Source organism: Antechinus flavipes, chromosome 2, assembly GCF_016432865.1.
Source record: "Antechinus flavipes isolate AdamAnt ecotype Samford, QLD, Australia chromosome 2, AdamAnt_v2, whole genome shotgun sequence".
Classification (NCBI taxonomy): Eukaryota; Metazoa; Chordata; class Mammalia; order Dasyuromorphia; family Dasyuridae; genus Antechinus; species Antechinus flavipes.
This window is the reverse complement of record NC_067399.1, coordinates 606919015-606946079: the sequence shown is the minus strand read 5'-3', so window position 1 is coordinate 606946079 and position 27065 is coordinate 606919015. Positions and strand designations below refer to the sequence as shown.

General features: G+C 33.4%; 1 protein-coding gene across 1 annotated transcript in view; it reads right to left on the bottom strand.

Annotated features, from left to right (window-relative positions):
• The window catches only part of KIF20B (kinesin family member 20B), a 100070-nt gene that overhangs the window by 53274 nt on the left and 19731 nt on the right, over positions 1-27065 (bottom strand). Inside the window, exons 12-20 of the mRNA XM_051981620.1 lie at positions 26515-26677; positions 25625-25894; positions 24839-24978; positions 21535-21676; positions 18422-18548; positions 16098-16159; positions 15598-15717; positions 12085-12250; positions 1785-3018 (exon numbers count right to left, since the gene is read on the bottom strand). Coding sequence (XP_051837580.1) covers positions 1785-3018; positions 12085-12250; positions 15598-15717; positions 16098-16159; positions 18422-18548; positions 21535-21676; positions 24839-24978; positions 25625-25894; positions 26515-26677 — 2424 coding nt within the window. The remainder of the gene's footprint in view (positions 1-1784; positions 3019-12084; positions 12251-15597; positions 15718-16097; positions 16160-18421; positions 18549-21534; positions 21677-24838; positions 24979-25624; positions 25895-26514; positions 26678-27065) is intronic.

Here is a 27065-nt window from a genome sequence, read left to right as displayed (position 1 = left end):
TGATTTTTTCCATTCCAGAATTACAAAAAAAAAAAAAAAATCAGCCAGAAGACTATAAGCCATGGGTCCTCAAACTACAGCCCACGGGCCAGATGCAGTAGCTGAGGACAATTAGCCCCCTCAACCAGGGCTATGAAGTTTCTTTATTTAAAGGCCCGCAAAACAAAGTTTTTGTTTTTACTATAGTCCGGCCCTCCAACAGTCTGAGGGACAGAGAACTGGCCCCCTGTTTAAAAAGTTTGAGGACCCTTGCTATAAGCAATAGTAGCAAAAGAAGCCAACCAGCAAATCCAGCACCAGCACAAATAAGTGAATGGCCTCCAAATACAATAAGGCCAGAGATACATGTAGATTGGAAGATTCAGTATTCAGCAGCAAAGGAAACAGAAATTGCCCCCAAGCTAGTCAGAAATCTTTAATGTGGCCTTTCAAAGTCACTCAGGGCGCCAAAGAACAGAGCAGGAAAAGCATCACTCTGACACCACTTATACACAAAGGGTTTAGAAGATCCAGTACTCTGAACTTCAAATACTTATGAAAGACCTGATCCAAAGAGGCAGAAGTCAACATAGGAACCCAAAAGATCCAGATTAGGAACAATTAGTACCAACCATTCTACCTCAAAGTGTACCAGGGGATGATGGAGACTAGCTTTGGCACAAATCCCCAATTGAGGAATTAAGACTAGAAACTTAAGTCAATAGAAGAAGTCAATGATCACAATAAACATTTACTATAGATATAGAGCTGCCCAAAAATCCAATCTAAAAGAAAATACAAGTTTACAACAAAGACACGAAGACCTAAAGAAAAAAAAAAAAGTACTCCCACAAACTTGACATGAATATCAAGAAATGATGCAAAAGATTTTTTAAAATTAAATTTTAAAATCTTGAAGAATTAGAATAAACAACTTGAGGGGGAGGAAGGGAGAAGCAGATACACTATTGGTGGAGGATAGAACTGATTCAAACACTCTGGAAAACAATTTGTAATTACATGAGTAAAGTTAGACAACTGTCCATATCCTCTAACGCAGCAATCTCAATATACTAAATGACAGAAAAGTGTCATAGTGACCAAAATATTCTTATTAGTACTTTTTTGTTGAAGCAAAAACTGCAAATAAGCACAAGTACGTAAACTAGGGATAGATAATAGGAAATTTTTATGCTGTTAAAAAATGTTAAATATGAATAATTTGTCACAGAAAAATTTATATGAAGAAATAATGCAGACTTAAGAAAGAACTAGGAAAGTATACAAATGACTTCCATAACATAAAAGGAGAAACATAAGACAATTCAATTTAAACACAATGACTGATGTTGGTTCTAGAATAAGAATACTGTTAAAATATATTTCCTTCCCCTTAGATAATAGTGAACTGATTTACATAGAAAATAGGTTTGGGAGTGAAAAAGAACCTTGGCTGTCATCAAGTCTAATCACTTAATTTTAAAAAGATAAAAACTAAAAATCAAGAGGTAAAATAACTTGTCCAAGATCCCAGAGGTAGTAAGTAGCAGAACTGAGATTCAAAACCCATATCTTTTGTCCTTTATCAATCACTTGCAAATACTATATAAAAAACAGATATTGGTCTTTGTTTGTTTTTAGGTAGAGAAAAGTACTATGGAAAAGGTCAGGAAGTGACTATTGTACATAAACAAAATGCATTGACAAATTTTTTGAGCTTTTTTTTTTTAATTTAGCTGTATTGAAAATTTAGAGACATATAGTTACTTAGCATTTAAAATAACTATTAATAATGTTTAACTTACTTTTTTATTTCTTGATTGTTGTTTTCATTTTCTTTATCTTTTAGTTGAAGTAAATTGTTCACACTTTGTAAATTGTTCATCAGTTGTGTGACTTCCTCCTTTAATTTACCTTCCTTGTCACTTAATTCTTTGGTATTTTTGCTGGAATTATGAAGATTTCCTTCAAACTCTTTCAGATTTCTTTCCAGTTTCAAAATAGCAGATTCTTTTTCCAGAATTGTTTGTTCTAACCTAGCTAACTGATTATCAGTGTCTTTGGTACCCAATACAGTTTCAAGTTCCTTTATTTTTTCCTTCAGGCTTGTGATTTCTTGTGTGAATTCTGAAACTGTTTTCTCTGACTCAACTACAAGCTGTTCTTCAACAGCGAGCCTAATTGTTTTTCTTTCTAATTCTTCTAAAAGCTGCTTAATGAAGTTTTCTTTTTCCTTTAATAGATTATCCTGATTATTATTCTCACTGATTTTCAGTTTTAGATGACTGTTTTCCTCCTTAATATTTCTCACTTCTTCATGTAATTTTTCAACTTGTTGCTCCAATTTCTGGATCTGGTTGCTTTTATTGGAGGAGATATTTACCATTGCCTTGCACTCTTCCCAAATGGCTTCAATACTGCAATGAAAAGAACTCTTTCTCCTAAAGCTCTCACCACCAGATTCTTCAACCTGTGCATTTACAGAATAGTCTTTAGCATCCATGGTAAATGGGGTATTTGGCAAATTATCAACCCTAGTATCTTTCAGAGAGTTTAGATTTTTTGATTCTGCCTGTACAGTCTGAGGCACAGAATCAAACGTATGCAATTTGTCTATTTTTGTTTGCATTATTTTTATTTGTTCCACTTTATTTGTGATATTTTGTCTGGTTGTTGCTATCTCCTTCAGCAGTTCCATAACCTTTTGTTCTTGTTCTTGGTTTATGGTTTTCTGTGCATGTAATTCAGATATTGCATTTTCATAATCAGATCTGATTTGTTGAACCTCTGCATTTAACATACAAATTTTCTCTTTAGAGCAGGACAATTCCTGCAGCAAACTTCCAATTTGTTGATGTAGCTCCTCTTTCACTGTTTTTTCATTTGAAAGTTCTTTATTGATACCAAGTATGTTTTTCTGTAATCTTCCATTTTCCTCTTGTAAATCTTTAATTTCAGCTTCTTTTGCTGAAATGTTTTCTTGCAGATCTCCAATTTCCTTCTGCTTTCCAGGGAGGGTAGTGCTAATATTAACAGATCCTATAAAAATAAAAGTGTTAATATTCTGGAAAATTTCAGTAAAAAAATCTTTTAAAAAATTAAAACCATCCAAATAGGCAACATTTTAAAACCTTCTAATGAAAATGCCTATATTAAACCTTAAATAGCATGTTAAACTGAGAGATCTTGGATCATGTGTTTGTTATGGAAGTCATGATTGACTTCCAAAAGACTAGATCTTACTAAATGTCTGTATTTTATACCAAATATGCAGTCCCAAGGTTCCACATAATACCTCTTTTCCAGGGTTACTTTGAGCAAAGGTCAAAAAATAAGCTTAATTTGTAAGCAGGAATCTCCAAATCACATGGCTTTGAGCTGGACCTGGATTTTCAGACATAAAGGACAATACAAAGGAAAGTTCTTCCTCAAAAAATTTCAAAATCAGGGCACTTCAGCTCTTCCCTAGTTCTCTTTCCACTATACTACAAGAGATCACAAATTTTTTTTGTTTGGGGAATTACCTTCAAATCTTGAATATATTCTCCTTTTGTTTTAAAAGTTGATTCGTTTATCACTAATCCAATATTCTTCCCATTAATCATACACTGAATTCATGGCAAAATAATAACTTTTTTAAATGGGGTCAAAAGAAATTATCCCATTCCTTATTTTCCCTACTCTTCACCTTATTAAATAATTCTGAATGACATTATCCCACAGTATAATGTTGACAATATTATGCTGTTGAAGTGAAAAATATTAACATTTTCCAGCTGCCTTTACTAAAACATTGTGTCTTCTTTTTTATAATTAGAAAAAAAGATCTAAAAAAGAAACTCAATGGCTTTCTTTTCTCTAAAAACTGCATGAATTTTAGTGCATGGGCCTGGTTAATCAGATCTCTTTTGGACTTACTCCCAGGCTCTCATCCATGCTTTGGATAGCTAAGATGGTCAGAAATAATGTATCGAAGTAATGGGTCAAAGTTTTAAAGAAGTCAAAAATGTCTCCAAAGTTAGAGGTGTTCAAAAGTTGAATGTGCTGCTTCAGAAAGACATCTAGCAAGAGACTATATGTAGTCTCTTAAGAGACTATATGTAGTAATAGAGATTCCTTCAGTTTACTAGATGAACTAGGTGATTTATAAAAGGGGGAAAAAAAGAAAATGCTACTATAGCAAGAGCTCTGACATAGAAATGACGATAATTAATAAAACCAGGATTTCTTTTTCAGTGATGTAACAAACGAGCTAATAATTATACATATATGTATAAAAATATATTTCTAAATTTTATTAAATTTTAGTTGTGCTATATTCTTCATGATTCTATTTGGGGTTTTCCTGGCAAAGATATTAGAGTGGTTTGCCATTTCCTTCTCCAGCTCATTTTTCAGATGTGGAACTGAGGCAAACAGGATGAAGTTACTTGCTCAGGTGCACAGTTAGTAAATGTTTGAGGCCAGATCTGAACTCAGGAAGATAAATCAAAATTCTTTATTCCTTGCCCAGAGTTCTATCTACTGTGCCATGCAGCTACCCTGTATTAAAGATTCCCCTCTTCTTAACTTCCCTCTTATTATCAAGGGTACCACCATCTTCTGAGTCATCCAGGCTCACTATTTCATTGCTGGAAATGATTCCTCACTTTCACTTACCTCACTTATCATTGTCAAATCCTGTCACTTTTACCTTTATAAAGTCTCTCATATATGTGCCCTTCTCTCCACTCATATAACCATATTAATTCAGGTTTTCCTCAGCTCTCATTTTCCCTACTACATTTTAAATGTTCTCCCAATTGAGGCTGACTAGTACTTGATTAGTTATGTGGGGTCAAAGAGAAAGAGACATCATGGGTAATAACAAGGTTATGAACTCTTTCTGCTTCAATCCATTCTCTGCTCAGATGCCACGCTAATTTTTTTAAAGTATATTTCTGACTATATCACTATCCTGCTCAAAAAACTCCAGTGACTTCCAATTGCCTCCAAGATTAAATTTAGTCTTTTTTTATCATTTAAAGCTCTTCATAACCTGACCCCTTTCTATCTTTCCAGCTTTCTTATCTTTTACTCCCTTCTATACTTCAATCTAATTACAGAAATATACTTACAGTTCTTCATTCATGGTATACCATCTTCCTATCTCCATGCCTTTGTAGCCCCATGCTTCGAATAGTCTGCTCCACCATCTCCCATCTCTTGAGTTTTCTTAACTTCCTTCAAACCCAGCTGAAATGTCACCTTCTACAAGAGTCGTTTCCCTCTAGTTACTTTTATATAGCTACATATTACCGGCCTATCTATTATATTACTGATATATTTAGTTATTTATATATTGTCATCACCATTAGAAAGATGAGGACAGGGACTATTTCTTGTTTTCCCTTTGTATCCCAAGCTTAACATAGAATTCTTACAGAATAAAGGACCATCTTATCAACAATTAAAACCAAAGAAAAATTTTGCACCATAAGTTTATGCAAGTATGCAATTAAAACAGGATACATTTGGCTAATTAACTTCCTGTAACTTCCTTCCTGAACAAGTACCATTTGCCTTTTCTTCTAATTAAACAGCACCATTATAAACTCATTGTATGATAACCTGATCAGGAAAGAATGCCAACATAAATTTACATACGCTATCCACATAATTCTTAAATCACAAGGAAATCTTGGTTTATCAGATACAATAAAATCATATTTGGCTTCATCATCTAGAAACTCTGCCTGAACCATAATCTTTACAATTGGCTAGCAAATTAATGTTTTAAACTACTGAAAAGTTACTTAAATCTAACACCTAACTTCAGGGGGGGAAAAAACACTTTTACGCTTTTTCTTGCCTCTAAGTTGTAACTATTCCCCACCCCTCCACTCCCAAACCCCAAAGCCCAATTTTTACCTGCTGAATTCAGTTTTTATTAAATTCCTACTATGTATAAGATATTGGACAAAAAAGAAATCATAACTACCCTCAAGGAATTACATGAAGGAGAGGGACAAGAGGATGGGAGTGTAATAGTATGACAAAGAAACAGATAAATAAAATACAATTTCAGGAAAAGAGAGCAAAGTCAGAGAAGGTCCCATTGAGGAGTCGGCATGTAGTTTTCTCTTGCCTCTGAAACTCAATGTCTAGGTACTTTGATTATACTTACTTTTCTGTAATTTTTTCTTCTATGATAACATTCTTCCCTTATATCATAAATTCCCTGATGGAAGAGATCATGATTTTTTATAATTCTGTATAGGGTTGATCATGTTATATACTCTCTCCGATATAACAATTTCTAAAATATTCTCTTATTTAAAGACCTAGAGTTTATATAAATCATTAAAAAAAAAAAATGGGAGTGGAGGGAAAACTAGGTATTTTTGGTTTTATTTTTCAAGTTTTTATTCCCTTCCTTAAGCAACTTCTTGAAAACCACAGAATTTTAAGAAACCTCTGAGGTTCATTGCTAAGAAGTAGAGCTGGGATTAGATTCCATTCCTTGCCTCGTATTTGAGAGCTACCATGAGATTTCCCCCCAAAATACATTCCTCTTCCAGACTTCCTTATTTCTAGAGAATTCTATTAGTCTTCCAGCTTTATAACATCATTACTCTGGATTTCTCACTCTCCCTCACTCTACATATGCAAGTGCCAACTGACCTCTGCAACATCTCTCACATACAGCCCCTTCTCACTAATCACACAGCTACCATCTTAGTTCAGGCCCTCATCACCTCTCACCTAGATTACTTCAACATTATTAATTGGTTCTGTGTCATGTCCAATCTCCACATGCTGTTTCATATCACCTCCTTAGTTAGATCTGATCATGTCATTCTCCAATTTAATCAACACCAATGGTTACTTATTGCCTCTACAATCAAATGAAAACTCTTCAGTTTAGGTTTTAAAGCCTCAAACAACTTGACCCCATGTTATCTTTTCAATATTATTGGAAATATTGGTATTTAATAGTTGGATGGCTCAGGGTAGTGGTAGGAGGAAGACAATCTTTAGGTCGAATAGGACCTAGAATGTAATGGCAACTCGGAAGAATTTTATTGAGAATGCAAGACGGGTGGAGCTACTTCCCCTCCCATAATCAGTGATCTGGCCAAACTGGACTTCTTTCTGCTCCTCATACACGACACTCTCTCCCCATATACGCTATCTTCATACTGGTCATCATCCACATGCAAAATACACTTCTTCATTTTCATTTCATGGACTCCCCTTCCTCCTTCAAGATATAGCTGAAGTTTTTCTTCATCTCTCCCGCCTAGGATCCTGCCTGTCTCATCATACCTTACTATTTATTTTATGTTTATTTGTATTTCTTTTTTAGCATTTATTTTGCATTTACTTACATATAGGCTTGTCTCCCCTAATAAAACATTAAGTTTCTGGAAAGTAGGTATTGTTTCATTCATTGTATTTCTATCCTAAGCATCTTGAATAGTAACTGGTATATAGAATGTATTTAATGAATACTGGTTGATAATTATTTGCTAAAGTAAGTATGTCATTGACAGATCCCCTATTGGCTGTACTATAATCACCAACTATGAATTCTCTTCTAAGGTGTTATTTTGGTCATTAATTCAGTAATCTGTCTCCGTGAGAAAATCAGATCCTTAAAGGATTTTCTGAAAGGTTTTTTCAAAGCATTTTTCATGCTTATCTAAAACTTCAGAAGTATTCATATAACCTTAATTTCATTCTGCTTCTGAAGAATGCTCTGAATTGTCACCATTGTTTTGAACTCCATTTTTATCATCCCTGTTTGTAATTAGCATCATTTCTGAAACAAATTTGGTCATTTCCAATTTTACCAATGTTTAAAGAGCCCAGACCAACAAGAAATCTATTACTCCATAAAAGCAGAAGAGGACTACAAGAGCCTTGAAAACTCACCAGTAGTAACAAAACACTATTTCACATCTGATTCCAGTTCTCACTTACAAGATGTTATTGTAAATACTGTCCATTGAAGTCTTACTTTAATGTCTGATCATAAAATGAAAGGGACACCATGACCCTCAAAGTCTCAAAATGAGAATGTGGAACTGACCCAATTGGAAAGGCTTTAAGAAGGTCTATTATTTGAGGACTGATATAAGAAAAATCAAAAAGGAGGATCAAATAATTTTCTCCACAGATTCATCAAGCTTTGCACCAATAAAAGGGGAACCTATTCCCATGCAATCATGAATCTCTAATGTATTGTCAAATATATTCCATTTGATTTTCCTAATTATGAAAGTCATATGAAACAAATATCATCCCAAAATCTAGCTAGATTGTCATTATTTCTTTCTCTCATCTATTATGTTGTGATGTACCAAAATTAAAATTATTTTTGATGTGTAAGTCCTATAAATTATTGACTAGTAGCTTATGTCAGTTCTGCCTCATCAGTACTGTTGACCAATTGCTAAACATAGTTATGATCCAGAGCCTTTCTGAGTACCTAAATGAAACTGCATACCTCAATTTGTCTTTATCAGGAGGAAAGAACTGAGACTGGTTGTTTTTTTTTTTTTTTTCCTTTTGCCCTGAGAAAGAACACACTTTCCATTTTCTATCTTTAGGCACTTAGTTATTTTTTAAACTTTTAGGAAGGTAAGCTCAAAAGTGGTTCCTTAACTGTGTAGAAGATGCAGGCTTTGCCTAAGGGCATGCATATTCTGAAGGTAAACAGCCCTGCTCCATGCTGTTCTGTATATGAGACAAACGTCAATTCTGATTTTAAGATGAAGCCTCTTAAACCTTAAGTTGGTAACAGGAGAAGAAAAAGCACCAATGGAACAAAACTTCCAACTCAGATGGGTTCTGCTAATGCTAAGACAGGTATACATATATACTTAAACTTTAAGTTTGTTTCACTAGCAAGGGATAAGGCTTGCCAGCTAGGAAGGCAGCACTTTTCTAAAGCTGTATATGACTTTATTATTTAGACTTTGTTGAGTTTGTTATTTGACTTTGTTATTTAGAGCCTCCAGAACCATTTGATGATGTAAGAGTAGGAAAAGGACACTGGAAGGCCTACGTGGAATCAGCCACTCTCTGTACAAGGTTACCTGAACTACTAAATGATCTTTTTCTTGACTGAGAACTGATTAAAACACTAGGACATTAATAAATCTTCCTGCCTTCCCTCTAGGACCACCCAAAATATACCTTGCATGTATCTTCTTTATACATAGTTACAAGTTGTCTCCACCATTAGATTGTGAGCTTCTTGAAGGCAGGAACTGCTTTTGTCTTTCTTTGTATTCCCAAGCCTTCGCACAGTGCCCAGCACATTGTAGGTACTTAACAAATGCTAGTAGACTGATTTTGTAGCAGTATAGTATAGGTTTGTAATGTCATTGACATAAAAAATGTCTGACAAAGAAACATCTCCTCATATAGGTCAGCCTTTTCCACCTAGAACATTGACATGAGAAATTGACAGACCCAGTAATATCACCCAGGCAGGATGATATGTCAGAGGCATGATCTTCCTCACTCCAAAGCCAACTTTCTATATGCCATGCTTTTCACTATAGCTAAGTTATAGTTTATAGTTTTCAAAGCACTTTACTTACAATTAGCCTAATTTTTTTTAGGTTTCCCAGATTTTTGTGCTCTGGATTTCTCTATTCCATTAGTCTGATAATGGCTCAAGTTTCTGTCTAACTTTGAGGACATTTGCCCCAATCATTTCTTCTACTTCACTGTAATATTGTTCCTACTATCTTCAAATTACATTGTTATAATTATATGAGTCTGATTGTATTATTTTTCAACAGATATTTTGTAAAAGTTCCCTAGCATTAGATTCAATATCAAAAATGTAGTAATTTCTGAGTTTTACCACTAGTTAAGATTTCAGGTAAAACATACTATCTTTACCTTATTTCAATTTACCAATATTCTATATTTGTGTTTCTGATGTATACTAAATGGATCATAATGATTCTATCTTCTTATTTTTTAAAATAAACTTCAATATATAACTTTTGTGTTGCTTTTTAAAGCATTCTTAAAGTATTCTTCACCAAAATAAATACTGATTATAATGGTCAGTCAACGTTAAGTGAAAAGAAGGGATAGCCAAGCTCCTTTACAAAGTAAAATTAGAGATAAGGCATGACCAAAGCCACAGATATGTTAAGTGACTCCAATTTGAAAATTAACTCCATGATAAAATAATGGTCTACAGAGATTTGGAACTTACAAACTAGGTGCTAAGTTCCAAAGAGTAATATTCAATGCCATTATCTCTGTCCATTTGTAATCTTAATCAAAGAATGTTAAAATTGGAAATAACTCTAGAGACTATCTGTGCCAAGTTGCCCAACATCACAACTAGAAAATATCAGAAGGCACAAATGCAGTGTTCGTTCTATAATGGCATGCTTGTTTATAACAGTGGTGAGGATATAATGAAGAAGACATAATGAAGAGACACTTGTAATCAGTAAAGCAATGTTATCATTTCACAACATGAAGATTAGAGATTGAAGACTATCTACTTCCAACTTCTGATTTATTTTTAATGTATGTGTATACACAAATACATGCATGTATACACACTTGTGTGTATATATGCATGCACATGCATACACACACACACATACCTAAAACATATGTTCTGAGTCCTAAGAATTAAAATATAGCCCTGGCTGGAGGTAAGTCATGACAGGCTTAATTAACTTATTGTTAACCTTTAATCTTTATTCTTAGGTATTCTGTTGTTTATGAGTAAAAAGAAAAATTTATAAATCATGTGTGCTGGTTTTTAAAATAAATGAGTACATTTGTCACATCTCTGCTTCACCTAAAAAAATACATCTCAAACCTAAGAAATGTAACTTGTGTGGCCGTAACTACCTATTAGACTACTATACTTTTGTTTATATTTTTTCACTAACAGAAAAAACATACATTACCAAACATTTCAATCAGTTCCTATAGCCTGGATAAAGATAATGGAATACTTTATAGGCTTTTATAAGGAAGGGAAGAACAAACAGAGGGGGAAAGTAAGTAATTATCCCATATTAATTAACTGAACACACACTGTAATTTTCTTCTAATTCTCATACTAAAGATACTGTCTAAATATCCAACAATATATTTTAAAACAAACTGCTCAAATACTTTTCCTCCTTCCTTCACTTTAAAAGATGAGTGAACATAGATGAAAGTAAAATCCTAAAATAATCATGATATATATTACACAAAACTTCAGAAAGACATTACTGAATAGTGGAACATCTTTCAGCAATAATGTGAAGGAGCCTCTCCTTATGAAAAAATAGAATTAGGAAAGATGATGGAAATAGTTAAACTTTATATTTGGAAAGATTACTGAACTCAAATTCAGGCAATCAGAATTCAAATGTTGGCTGTTTCTGTCTACCTGAGAACTGTGCAAATCACATTATCTCTAGACTTTAGTTTCTTTAATTATCAAATGACCTCCACGTTTTTTCCTGCTCAGTTCATGCTTCTAAATATCAAGTGATCTCTCTTGCCTTTGAAACTGAAACAATATTTATTCCTTTTGTATTGAAGATGTAGCACTGAATTTGTATTTGAAAAAGGAAATGACAAAATGTCTCATCTTTCAATATTTTGCACAAAGAATGGTGGCATGCAAGCTTCAAGAGGGAAGACAGTGAGCAAGAAATTCAGAGAAAAGGGGAGAAAAGGGGGGCAGGGGGAGAAGACAAACACAAAGAGAGAAAGAGAGGGAGAGGGAGGAAGGGAAAGAAGGGAAGAGAGAGAAAGAAAGAATTACTGAGCTTAATCAAGAGCCATGAACACAGGAAACTAAAGAATTAATAACTATGCAAAAGCAGCAAAGAGGAAAAAAGCATAAAATCTAAATAGACATTTATTACAATGCTTAGAAAACAGTTTTAAAATACAGTCCTGACTCTAAAAAAAATTGCCCATCATCTCAGAGTAGAAATGGCTGGCATTTAGTTTTTAATCCAAGTTTTTTCCTTAGATGAGAAAATTTATTCCTGTTTGCAATCCTCCTGTTTAGTTCTGGTACAGGAGTTAGTTTTCTGAAGTAGGCCCAGTTGGCAGTTGAAGAAGTTGTACCTTTCTTGATGGGCAGCTCTTCCTGTTGAAGTGAACTGTCTTCAAATGATCGTTTTCTTCCCAAAGAAGTTATATTTTCCTTATCCTTCTCAGTCTGAATATCCTCAACTTTTTCATTACTGTTCAACTTTGATATCTCATTTTTAATAGTAAACAAAGTCTCATCCTAAAACAAAATAAGTTCAAATTACTTTTCAGGCAAGTTTCCAACATAATTTTTAAAAGGCCCCAAAACAAAACAAAACAAAAACTTATGAACAATTCATGTATAAAATACAAGTTTAAAGTTTACAGATTGCTTTCCTCACAACAGCCCTGTGATTAGGTAGTACAAACAGTATTAATTTCACAGAGCCTCAGTTTACTAATCTGTAAAATGGAGATAAAAGACTTTTTCACAAAAAGTCTTTGTGATCAAAAAGATCATAAAGAGATTAAATGTAGTAGTCCTGATTCTAAGGACTGCATTCTAACCATCACAGTACAAGTTAGTGCCTCCCAAACACAGCCCAAATTCTTCTTACTCTCTAATGAGAAAATGTAAAAAAAATTTTTTCAAATTTGTAAACAATGGTTGGAAATATTTTTAAAGTAATTTCCTAAGTAATATTTTTTATTCTTCTCTGACTTCCTCTAGTTAACTTCAGTTTTCACTCATTTTTATGCCAATACTTGTGTATCAATGAAATATTATGGTATAGGAGTCGGAAGGCCAGCCTTGAAGTTAGGAAGACCTTTTTAAAGAGCTGCCCCTGAAATGTTCCAGATTCTCATTGGTGGAAGAAATGTCTATCCTGGGCATTCCTCACACAATAAAATTAGAGGTCTGAACCAAAAAGGAGTGGGGAGGGAAAGTAATTGTACTCATTACAAACTGAAGGATTTAAGATTTAAAATGTAACTATTTGTCTCCATTTACATTTGTAATTGATGTAACTATAATTCTATAAAATATTTCTCAGTTCTAGGGAATCTTAGAAAAGAGTTCTCCCTGGGTCATTTCCAAAAGTTGTTTCTCTAAAGTTTGAAAACTCACTGATTTCATATAAAAGAAAAATTTTTTTAAATCATGTTTGGCAGCTTGTTGAACTGCTGCAGGTAAGCAGTGTGGTACAATGGAAAGAGGGCTGGATTTTAGAATGAAAACATCTGGGTTCAAATCCTGGCTCCAACACTTACTACCACTCACCTACCACCTCTGAGTTTTACTTTCTTCATCTCTAAGAGGGGTGGTTTCAACCATGTGACCTCTAAAATTTTTAGAATTCTAAATCTATGATTTGCATATCCCACAGATATGCAGAGCAGAAATGTTAGCTTTTCAGAACTATTTGACTTATTATGCAGGTAATTAAAGCACTGGAGAATTTGGATAAATACAAAGCATTTTGCAAATTTTGGAGTATTATACAATATAGAATGTTACTATTATAATTATTAACTATGAAAAGCCTTACTATAATTTTGATGCTTTTGAAATTGATGTTTTATAAACAAAAATCACTAAATTCATATGTTCAATTAAATATGAATACATAAGCCTACAAATAGTAGTTCTTTTTGCTCACCTTTCACCCATCCCCTAAAAATATTATTTATTATACAAGTAAACTGTATATGCAATTACACATATAAGCTTTCCATCTATCCAAAATGCTTTCACCCAAAATTGAAGAGAAACAAAAAAATGTAAATAATAGGTTAATGCTTCCCTTTAGAACATTTCACTGTTCAAAATTAAAGCTGGGGGAGTCCTCATAGTCACCCAAAACTAGGAAATGTTATTAGTAAGCCCAGATTAACCCTCTTTTTGTGCTTTTAAAAGAAAAAATTCTCTTCTTCAGAAAGAACAGGGAATTAAGAGGATGACATGTTTTATTTACTAAACATCTTTTCTATTACAATGGCCCCATCTACTGGAACTTTGGGTTTTTGCCACTAAAAACTGTTAATTCCGGCAAAGTTGGATTATTCTTTCATAATTACCAGTAAAAGCAAGCTTCAATACTTCCTTCTATCCTTTGGACACACAAAGCCATCCTAAGTTATAAAACTTCTTGTGCAATTTCATACCACCAACTTAGAAGACCAAATCCCCTAGTTAAAATTAGTGCTAGATTTTCTTAATAACTTGAAACTATTTCTTATGTTGGGGCAAAGTTTTTAATTTCACTAAGGCATCCATCCCCCACCCCTAATGCAGATCAGAACAAGCTCTGATATTTAGTTTTGGAGTTACTTGGGGCAATCAAAGGTTAAGCACCTTGCCCAGGGTTCTATCCTCCCTGATAGGAATGTGTTGGAGCTTTTAATTTTTAGCAATTTATTTTCTTATAAACTAGGTTGCATTTTATCTTGGTTTAGAAGTTATAAAGAAAATGTACATGCTAAAAAGTCACAAAATTACAAATTTGGATTTGAGAGGGAACCTGAAGAGATCAGAGTCTTTACAGAAGAGGAAAATTGAGTCTGAGAAAGGTTAAAGTGACTTGGTAAATGGCAGGGCTGGAACTTCAATCCGGTTCCTTTGATTACCAATTCAACACCTTTTCTATTATACCACGCTCCTCAAAAAAGGCCTGGTATAGAAAAACATCAAAATGTCAATAAAGACCCCATCCTCCCTGTCCTCAAATTAAGTATTCTAATGAGGTGAGTACATTAGAAAAATGGTACTTTCTTAACCACTATACTTCTCCCTTGACAATCCTAAATTCATCCTGATCTAAGGTTAAATTAGGTCATGACTGTGGTCTTTTAAGGGTACCATTAACAAGCAACAGTCAAGATGCAGCCAGAACCTAAACAGAACTACTTCTTGTACAAACTATAAAATATTTCTGAAGGAGGTAGAGTGCAGGAGAAGTCAGCTGCCCGTATAACTAACATATAAATCAAACCCACTTAAGGAAAAATAACAATAATCTTAAAAATCAACTTGTAGGTCATTATATATAGTAACACACACAAAAAATATTATTATCAATGTAAACAGGTGATTGAAAATAACTAAGTTTAACTAAAGTTTGTAAACTTTTACAGAGAAAGTATAATAGAGCTGCTATGTCTTCATCTTTCCTATACATGTAATCTCATTCTAATTTATAAGTACTTATGTTCTAAGAATTCCTGTGCCCTGATCCAATCTCTCAGAGGTTAAAGCACCATTATCCATCTATAGTAAAGAGACAGAAAAAAAAAAAAAAACTGTCCCAAATAAGGAACATATTAACATAAGCAAAAAATACCCATAATAAGCCAAAAGAGAAAACGATGACTAACTGAACTGTAAAATGATCTATAGTCAACATCTCAAAAGTTTTACAGGTATTTTTGTGTAGGACATGAAATTACAACAATTTTATCTAAATTTTAAAAGTTTACTAAGTAACATAAACCATCACAGCCAACTTGACTTGGAACAAAAATACCAGCTTCTTTTAAAAATTCTGATTTCTCTTATATACTGGGAAATGAAACTATTTTATAAACCAACACAGTTAAGACTCTTACACAGCCTTTAAATGTATCTTCCATATGTGACACCAAATTCTGTAATCTGTTGATTGTATCTTCTTTTTGATCAATGATATCCATTAACTCTTGAATTCTCTGATTCTGTGCAACTATTTTCTTTTGGAAAGAAGAAAGACATTTTTAGAGTTCAGATACAATTACAATGTCAAAATATTAGATTTGTTTCTAAAATAGCTTCTTAAATCCTCTCAACTTTAGGTCCATTATTGCTAAGAGAACTTAGCAACAATCTATGACCTATGACATTTAACAACTTAACATCAACACCAAAACATTTATATCTTGTGTGTGTATATTTTAAACTGCACATATCAAAGCACTAAATATTTTACAAGGCAGGAAAATAAAGCTAATAGGATGATCTGACTCGCTTGTCTATTTTACTAACAAAAGCCACAAAAGAAACTGAATAGCATGAATAAGCACATTCAAAACAATAATAAATAATGATATCACATAAAATTCTAAGACATCACCTTATTAGCACTTTCAAGCTCATGAATAGATATCTTGTAATCAGTTGTATGCATTTCGGATTCTGAGAAAACAGAACATAGAAAAGCAGACGTTAACTTTATGAAGCTTGAAAGCAAACAGACAGCATCCAAAATACTTATCATTGAACAGCTCCCCATTACCTTAATCACAGATTTCTCCAAAGGAAAGTAATAGTGGCGAGAGGAATAGCAGTGTAAATATTTAAAAGTATTTCACAATTTTGTCATAGTAGGATGTGGAAGGGGCAACCAGAAGACAAAATAGCAGTTAAGGACTAAATAGCCTTGCTAATGGCCACTTATTCCAGATAAATAATGATTGGTATCAATTACTGATCATACTTTCCTATCCCTGTAACTAACTTTTGGAAGTTGAAAAAAAGCTAAACAAAAGCTGTGGTCAAGTACTTTTTTTGCATAAAGCAGGCATAGCTACTATAGCAACAAATATATTTACTCATCTTTCTTCCACAGTAACATGATTTAGTATGTTCACATAGCCCTTGTAATCAAATAATGTATCCATGAGATTAGTAAAATTATCCCCCCCCAAAAAAAAAAATGTTGGAAAGACTTTGAGAAAACTGTTGGTGGAGACATGAATTGGTCCACTCATGCATTCTGGAAAACAACTAGAACGCTGCCTAGCAAGTTACTGAACTTTGGACATCTTTGATCCAATCATACTTTACCAAAGGTTTATCCCTACTACCTCCAAGAGATACAAGAAAGAGGAAATAGGAACCATATATGCAAAAATATTTGTAACTGCTCTTTTCATGAAGGCAAAATGTCCAGACCAGGCAAAAAAATATAGTATGAATGTAATGAAAGAATACTATACTGTAAGAAATGATGAAGGGAAGCTTCAGAGAAAACTGGGAAAACATAAACTTACACAAATTGAAGTGAGCAGAGCCAAGAGAATGAATTATACAATAAAAACACTGAAAAGAAAAACGACTTTGAAAGACTTAAGATCTGATCTGATCAACACAATGACCAACCACTATTCCAGAGGATGAATAATGGAAGCATGCGAACTCACACTCCCTAACAAAGATACAATTGACTCAGTCAGTGTGCAAAATGACAATACATTTTAGAAAAAATTGCCAACTGGCCAATTTGTTTTACTAGAGTATACATATTTGTTACAAGGGTTTTGTTTTTCTTTTTATTTTTTTTTCCAATGGGGAAGATATAGGAGGAAAAGAAAGGTTTTTGTTTATTTAATTAAAAAAAAAAAAAAAAAACCACAAGTTGATATTTGTACCTTAATACCAGGAGTTCCCTATCACTTCAACTTCAAATATTTTTATTCTTAAAATACAAATATGTGAACATACATATGTAACAAATACTATTTCAAATATATTCTCTTCTATATGAAACATAAAATATGATTTAGCATTTATCTTTCCAGTATTCTTACACTCTACCTGTCCCCATCCCCAAACTCTAACCATTGATCTTTTTACTTTTCCTCCCTAAAGAAATGCCACCAGTATTCCCCCTACCAAGAATTCCCTTACTCTTCATCTTTACTTTCTGACTTCAAGTCCCCACAAAAATCTGACCTCTTACAAAAAGTCTTTCCTAACTCCCTTTAATTCAAGTGCTTTCTTTATTGGTCATTTCATATTTATCACTGGTACAGAGCTGTTTGTATATGTCTTTCTAAATCATTGCCCCTCTTTCTCTTCTCTAGACTATAAGGTCCTATCAAACAAGTGCTATTTTTTCTGTCTTTTGTCTTTGTACTGCCGATATTTAGCACTATGCCTGACACATAGTAGGTATTTAATATTTACTGATTATATTTGATATTGTTTATAGAACCTAGAAAGAACTAAAATAAGTGCAGTGATACCCTTAAATACCACATGAACATTAGAATAGGACTCAATTAAAAGCAAAGAGCACACTATATCTTAAAAGGGGAACCCTAAGCTACACACACAGGAAAATAAAAGGTGGAAAACAAAACATGGATCCTAACATGTTTTTTAATTTCTTTGTAAAGGCACCTAAATATTTTTATAGAATCATCCTTCTAAAATCAGGCCCTGAAATAAGCAAAAGGGCACTCATGGGTTGGCCTTTTCATTGTATGTGGGTTTTTTTGGTATTATTTCTAATACTCAAAGTTTTTTTTTAAGTCTGATATATTATGAAATCTGGTGACTACATTAAAGAACTTTGTCCATAATTATGAGATTAAATACATTCTGTTTAATACTGACATGTTACAAATCCCTCTATCTAAGCCTAAACTGTGTTCAAAAAAAGGAAGTACTTACTATTTTCTCTCTTTAATTCTTCTTGGGTTTTGACTAATTCTTGCTGGACTTTAGCATATTCTTCTTGGATTTTAGCTAATTCAGAAGTAACTTGATTACACTTTAGTTCTAAACAAGCCATAGCTTCCTGGGGGTCAGCAAGAGATGAAATGAATAAGTGAGCAATTTCAGTCTGTTTCTTAATATCAATATCATCTTGAAGGAAAGCAATAATGTCTTCAATTCCTACAAGATTATCTGATTCCTAAAATTAGTAAAAACCATGGGACTAATGTTAATAGTAGCTTTCACTATTACAACATTACAAAAATAGTCTACATTCTTTTGGATATATTTTAAAGATAATAAGCAAAAATTTTTACAACTTTTAGGAAATCATTAGAGCCCCCATACAGCCTAAAAAAAAAAAGTGCCAATTACAAACTTATATTGAGACCACAAGCTAGTAGTTCTGAGAACACTAAGAGATAACTTGACAAATGCACAAATTCAAAACAATAGCACCAGATCCACTAAGTTAAGCACCAAACTCACAAAGTGATGGTGCAGAAATGTATACTTAAGCAGTAATACAATGCCAATTGTCAGAGAGCAGAGAGCATGTAGTCTTTTAATTTGGCTACATGTTGCCTTTAGCTATGTGTGTTTACTATGTATTGCTGTTTTAAGCATCCATTAATACAGGCCTCTAAACCATAATATGCACGACCTACTGCTATGGAGGCATATTCTCTGTTCCCTCCTGTGATCTACATAACTGGTCACCGAATGGAACTGTTACATGCTAAGTATTTGAGATTTGTACATCTAGTTCAAGATATGCTATGTTGTTATGAATGCTACTGATTATAAATTATGTAATATATTAATCACATGCACTAATACTTGTTAAATGAAGTTCTAACATACATACCAAATATAACGTACTTGTTTTTAAAATATATCATGTTAAAAGAGGAAAAGAACCTAAGTATGCAAAAATGTTTTATAGCAGCTATTTTTGTAGTGGCAAGGAACTGGAAATTGAGCAGATGCCCATAAGTTGGGGAATGGCTGAATATGTTATGGTATGTGAATGTAATTGAACATTATTGACGTATAAGAAGTGATGAGCAGGCTGATTTCAGAAAGATCTGGAAAAATTTACATGAACTGATGCTACGTGAAGTGGGTAGAAGCAAGAGAACATTATACACAGCAACAAGATTATATGACGATTAACTGTGATGGACGTTGCTCTTTTCAAAAATGAAGTGATTCAAGGCAGTTCCAATAGACTTGTGACAGAAAGAGCCATTCACATCCAGAGAGAGAATTATGGAAACTGAATATGTATCAAAACATATTTTCACCTTTTAATATTTTTTTCCTCTCTTTTTTTTCTTTCTTTCAACTTTTGATCTGATTTTTTTTGTGCAGCATTACAAATATGAAAATGTTTATAAGAATTACACATGTACGATCTATATGCTGTCTAGGGAAGAAAGTGGGGAAAGAGAGGGAGAAAAAGTTGGAACACAAAGTTTCGCAAAGATGAATGTTGAAAACTATCTTTGCATGTACTTGGTAAAATAAAAAAAATTTGGTAATATTAAAAATGGAAAAATAAAATATTATATTGCTAGATATTATATGTCAACTTATGCTGATATTTGTTCAAAGAAGTTCATGCAAATTTAAGTAATTTGCTGGGACAATGAATCTTTACTTGAGGTAAAAAAATATGGAGAAACTGAGGTTTTTTAGCACCAAAGCAATTAGGCTTTGCAACATCAAAAATATTAGGCCTTGCTGTAAACAGATATATAAAAATGAAGATATTGCTAGGTAGGGAGAGAAAACTGGTCTCCTTAGACAAAATTATCAGACACAAATTTTTTAACAGCTAGATCAGAGATCTTTAAGGAGAATCACTAACCAGCAGGTAGTTATATATAGTGGAAGGCTTAGATCAATAGTCCACAAAGGGTCTAATCTTAAGGAAATAGCCCTTTCAGATTTTGATAGATAGATATGGTGGGGCAATAATCTTATTTCTTGCCACCATCCCTCTAGCAGATGGCAGAATTGTTGGATCTAATAGATATACTACCATAATTAGTGAGGAATAGACCCAGAGGACAATTTGGCCATCAGAGAGGCCATGCTCAGTCAGGAAGAGGCTCCCTAAGAGCAGTATGATAACAGAAGACATCAACCTGAAGGTCTAGAAATATATGTCTCTTTACAATTATTACATTTCTGTGATCCCTGTGCATGTGACTTTTCCCAGACAATGATACATACATTTTGGGAGAATGTGCTCTAAGTTTACGGGAACAATGATCTCTTGTAAATCTTGTATTTCATTAAATGTGTTGCTATTGAAATTTATTTCAGCTTTAAAGGATATTTTTCCTTTCACCAGGATTTTAGCAAGAAAATGATAACAGACAAGATAAATCTATAAGATTTAAGAGTTCAAACATTTTTTTTTACCACAATTGCTTAGAACATGTAATAAGAATTTCTTATAGGAAAAGTTATGTTATCTATCTAGGTTCCTATGTAAAGATCTATATGTAAAGATATGCCTAGATGGCATATCCTTTCCCCCAAATTCTTGACAGTCACAAAACTAAGCAGGGGCAAGAAGTTCCCTCCTCTACACTGGGCTACAAAAGCAATAACTAGATGAAGTCTTAAAAAACAAAAATGAAAATGGTAAGGAAGGGATGAATCCCCAGCCTTGGTAAGAATGGATTACTGGACAAATGTTTCTGTCAAAATGGCCATTTATATGTAAATAGTAATAATAGTTCAGAAAAAAGGCTCAAACAAGGAATGGATAGGAAACCATGAAATTAGAATTCAATGGCAAAATAGACAAGTTTGAGGCTCTAAATTCTTCATACATCTAAGTTGTTTCAAATTATATAGCTAAGCTTCATCCAGAATTAATCATACATTGACTATGAATGTGACTATTAGTCATATCCTTGACTATTATATACCTAATAAATACCTAAATGTAATAAGGGCTTTGAAAGTGTATCAAAATCTGTGTTATATTATGCAGCCCCTGATGCCAAAAGCCCCTTCTCATAATTTTATAATTAAAAATACTTACATACCTTGGATTCAACTTTCACAGTATAAGTTTCATCCATTGGTTCCTCATGAGAAGTTTCAAAGTCAGATACCAAATCCTTAAAGATTGCCATCCGACGTTCAGAATTTTCTTCTAACATTTCACGTTCCTGAAGAAGGGATTCCCTTCAAAAAGCAAATTGTACATGAACAACAAAACAAGTTCATTGGAAAGAAGACAGTTCTTTCCCAACATTTTAGAATGTTACCAAAAAGGTAAAAATAAAAAGGCAATAAAATGCCCACTCCAAGTTGTTCTAGTCTGTTGAGCTTTGGGAGACTCAAAGAGTTCCCATTTATTAAAAGAATCAACCAAAATGCAAAAGGCCTTGGTTTGGTAGATTTCTGCTATCCTAGGAAAAATGGTCTTACAGTATAATTTGAAATATCCAGAGGGCAAAAGGACTAGAGGAGAGATGAGTAGTATAAAAGTCACTGTCACCTGAGAAACAAGAATATAATTAAAAAGTTGGGTGGTGCATGAAGAGTGCTGGGCCTGAAATGGCTTCAGACACGTTCTGTGTGACCTTGGCCAAGTCACTAATCCTGCTTGCCTCAGTTTTAATCTGTAAAATGAACTGGCACAACCCCACTATCTTTACCAAGAAAAGCCCAAAGGAAATCACAAAGAGTTGGATATGACTTAATTAACCAATAACAAACAATAAAGATAACCTCAAGGCCATGCACCGTGTAAAAATTTATGATAAAACATATTCCCTCTAGTTCCCAGATTGAACAAGGCTCTTGAGCTTTTTTTTCAGGTCAGTATGAGCACATTTGAATTATTCCACATAGTAAGGCTGTGGAAGAGAACCAGACCTTTTCTAAGGAATGATGTGATCTCAATTAGGTGTCCATCTTTCCCACCTTTAATATTACAGGCAAGTGCCAATTAAATGAGGAAGCTAAAACATTTAGCAAAGAAAATTACATAGATTGAGTGCTGGGGGTCTCAGAAAAGAAATCAGGAGTCCCAGAGAGGAAGAGGGGGAATATGTCAAGCAAGATTGAGTCCAGAAAAATCTAAGGTTTTCCTAAAATACTACACAGGAATGTTAAGACAAAGTCAATTTCTCTTATAAAAAAGAACCATTGGGAAAATACATAAAAAACCCACAACAGATAGTCCCTTCCAAGGTGCTCCCTCCTCTTACCTATATCTCTTCTCCTTCTCAGACATCTTTAAAGATCTGCAACCCTGTCTCATACCTTTCCTTATGGCCATTCCTCAGGACTCTTCACTGAGGTTTCTATGTTGTCTCCTTTTAACAACTCTCATGGATACAATTATGAATCACTACCTGCAAAATGATTACCAAGCCCACAATATACTGCTTCCATCCTTCTCCTGAGCTCAAGTCTGAAATCTCTCAATATCTCAGCAACTCCAGTAAGCTGGCCCAAAGGCACTTTGAACTCAAAATATCCAAAATATAACTTACTACCTTTTCCTCAAAACTTACCTATCTCCTAATTTCTCCATTTCTGTCAAGGGCACCCGGAGGCACAACCTCAGTCATCCCTAACACCAAACTTTGTCAATTATGCCTCTGCATCTCTCATATCCCCCTGCTTCACTCCACTTCCATGCTCATCACAATAATTTAAGATCTCATAACCTCTCACAAAAATTGCTGAAAAGAAGTCTTCTCTCCAACCCATTCCCCATAGTTGTCAAGTAGATAATCTTGAAGTACAGGTTTTACCATTGCAACATGTGAGACACCAAGAGTCCTTATTACCCCAAGAATAGAGGTTCTTAACTTACAGTGTACCAAAATGTTCATGAATAGATTATTAAGTATCCAATAATAAGAATGGGAAAAAATTACATATTTATTTTCACTAAACTCTAACTGAAATTTCCTTCAATTATTTAAAATCATTATTTGAAAAAAAGATTCATAGTCTTTGACAAACTGCCAGATTGTATATGACAGCCAAAAAAAAAAAAAAAAAAAGGTTACATTATAAACTTGAGGATATAATATAAAGTCCTTTGTATGCTGTCAAATCCTTCATAAGGGGTCACCACTGATTATACATTACTTTTCCTCATATACTCTGAATTCTAGAAAGACTAGATTAGTAAATGTTTCCAAGTATACCTCATCACATCTCAAATCCCCCTGCACTTCCACATTCCTAAATTGTTCTCACTTCTCATCTGTTTCTTGGAATTCCTAACTGCTTTCAAGTCTCAGAAAAACTATTAGCTTCTACAAAAATCTGCTCCTGATTCACTTAGTGCTCCCTACAACATTACTTTACATTTATTTGGCACATAAATATCTATGTACACATTGTTTCCCTCCCATGCTAGAATGTAAGCTCCCTGCAGGTAAGAACAGTTTTGTTTTTCTTAGATATATATATATATATATATATATATATATATATATATATATATATATATATATATATATATATATAGCCTAATAGTGCCTGGTATAGACAAGGTATTTAATAAGTGCTTGTTGACTGTGCATACCCTTTGATCCAGCAGGGTTTCCACTGGGCTTATACCCCAAAGAAATACTAAAGAAAGGAAAGGGACCTGTATGTGCCAAAATGTTTGTGGCAGCCCTGTTTGTAGTGGTTAGAAGCTGGAAAATGAAAGGATGTCCATCAATTGGAGAATGGTTGAGTAAATTGTGGTATATGAACGTTATGGAATATTATTGTTCTGTAAGGAATGACCAGCAGGATGAATACAGAGAGGACTGGCGAGACTTATATGAACTGATGCTGAGTGAAATGAGCAGAACCAGGAGATCATTATATACCTCAACAACGATACTGTTTGAGGATGTATTCTGATGGAAGTGGATCTCTTCGATAAAGAGAGCCTTAATTAATCAAAGATGGACAGAAGCAGCTACACCCAGAGAAAGAACACTGGGAAATGAATATAAACTGCTTGCATTTTTGTTTTTCTTCCCGGGTTATTTATACCTTCTGAATTCAATTCTCCCTGTGCAACAAGAAAACTGTTCGGTTCTGCACACATATATTGTATCTAGGATATACTGTAACCCATTCAACATGTAAAGGACTGCTTGCCATCTGGGGGAAGGGGTGGAGGGAGGGAGGGGAAAAATCGGAACCGAAATGAATGCAAGGGATAATGCTGTAAAAAATTATCCTGGCATGCGTTCTATCAATAAAAAGTTATTTTAAAAAAATAAAATAAAATAAATAAATAAATAAATTTTTAAAAAAATAAAATAAAATAAAATAAGTGCTTCTTGGACTCAATCAAATTCTAAAATTTTTTAAACTTACTTAAAATCAGCTTCCCGTTGAGCCAAGTATTGTGTAAATTCTTGTGTAACTTCATCGCGAATTTTTAGTTCCAAGGTTAACTTTTCTTTCTTTTCATTTATCAATTTGTTCTTCAAGTCTTCTATCAGTGACAGTAGTTTCTAAATTTTTTGCAAAAGCCCATAGATCATTCCAAGAAAAAAAATATCCATTTCTTTAGAAAAACAATGCAGTGTGATTTTTCTTTGTGAAATCTTATAGTTATTATTTTATCCATAACTGTTTTTTAAAGCAACAATACCTTTGGGGAAAACTACCCACTGATAGATGTGCTTCTTCTAAATAGTCAAAATAATACTGCCTGAACACAGATTGCATTATCGTTTTTTTTTTTTTTTTTTTTGGGGGGGGGGGGAAGGGGGAGATGGGAAAGGAAAGGAATTGGCCCACCTTATTTTGCTCACATTGGAAATGAAGCAGCCACTCAGGAATTCAATCCCACTTGATCTGCTCCATTTCTGACCCAGACTAGTTTGCCCCTTGTTAAGCAGTCTGGTAGCTCCCTGTTCTTATGGATTCGCCTTTGTTTAAATCATGAAAATCCAAATTAACTGCTCTCCTACTCATCAGCTATTTTAGAATAAATAGGCAAACTAATTACAGGCAGGCAATTGATAATATTTAAGCTGGAAATCAAAGAGGCACACAGATATGTGAAAAGAGAACTCTGAAGGATTATTGAAGACTAACAGATTTTTAAAGCCCTAGGATAAAAATAGAATGCAGCCAGTTTGTCATAATACATACTGCATACTCCTCTTTGCTGACAGCTTTTTCTTCTTCCGATGTCAACTCTAGTTCTTCCATATTGTGGTCCTCTTGAGCAGCATTAGGATTCTCTACCATATCATCATCTTCTATCAAATCTTCAAGACTCCTCTCCCATTCAATAGTGGCTCTCTTCATTTCTAACATTTTAGTATCAGCATTATTAGCAGTGAGTGATGTATCTCTGGAAGATTTAGTCTGGCCAAATGGTTTCTCTTGAGAAAAATTTAAAGTGTCTGGAACAAAAACCTGTTAAAAAAATCCAGCTCTTGTTTTTTTCCAAGTGAAAGATCTAGATAAATGAAATTAACTGACAACTCAGATTTTTAACAGCTCCCAAAAGTGCTCAAGAATTTTTGCTTATTTATATTAATTTAGATTTATAAAAATATATAATTATTAAGATTTTATTTAATCAATTTGATCATTCACGCTAATAAGAGAAGCATTGGTAAAGAAGGAACTCTCAGATAACCTATCTAGAGGTCATTACCAAAGTCCTGCTTGTACTACAGCAAGATTTTCTCTAACACCCACCCAACCAATCCTCAAGCTCAATGGTCATTAAAACAGACAATAGAATCAACTAATTTCAGAGATAGAGCCGCAATGCACATAATTGGCATTGATGTTTCTATTAGCACATATTAAAAAATTCATTCAGCACCAGAATCGGGTATTTAGTACTTGTATTCCCTTTAGACAGCTATTTTAAGTTTAATTTTCAAATAATTCATTTTAAATTAGTAATATAATTATTTTACTTGCCATTATATTTTCAAATAAAAAGTATTCATTCAGTATACCCTAATGTCAGAAATGAATGAGAATGTACTATAAGCAATTATGGTGGTTAAAAATATATTTACTTTTTGTGCAACAGCTGAGAACTTCAACACGTTGAATGTTTCATCATAAGCAGAACAACACTGGCTAATGTTGACTATCATGTTTATTTTCCCTTTGCCATTAAAAAAGCTTTGAAAGTAATGGGTAAGTTTACTTTCTCGGAAGGGTACATGCTGTTGCAACCTAAAAAAGAAAAATTTTTAAAGTGAGTATATATTTAAATTAGATTCCAAAACTAGTTGCTGACAACTTATAAAGGAATGAATAATTCAGCAACTATAGGTATAAGTTTGCACAACATTTTCTAAAGTGGCAACTGCCTTTTATTAATTCTAAAAAGTATTTATTACAATAGTATATGGATTTGGGGAGTTTTTTTGGCCTAAAAAAAAAATCATACAATAAATATGAGAAATATCACTGTTTTCATAAAGGAAATTATATTTAAAAATTGTCAGTGGGCTTAGTTTATTAGTGTTCTGTGTCATAAGTATTACTAGTAGATGTTGGTTGATTACTCAGCCTAAAATGTTAACTGATCTTGAATTTTGGATCTAACTAAATGAGCAAA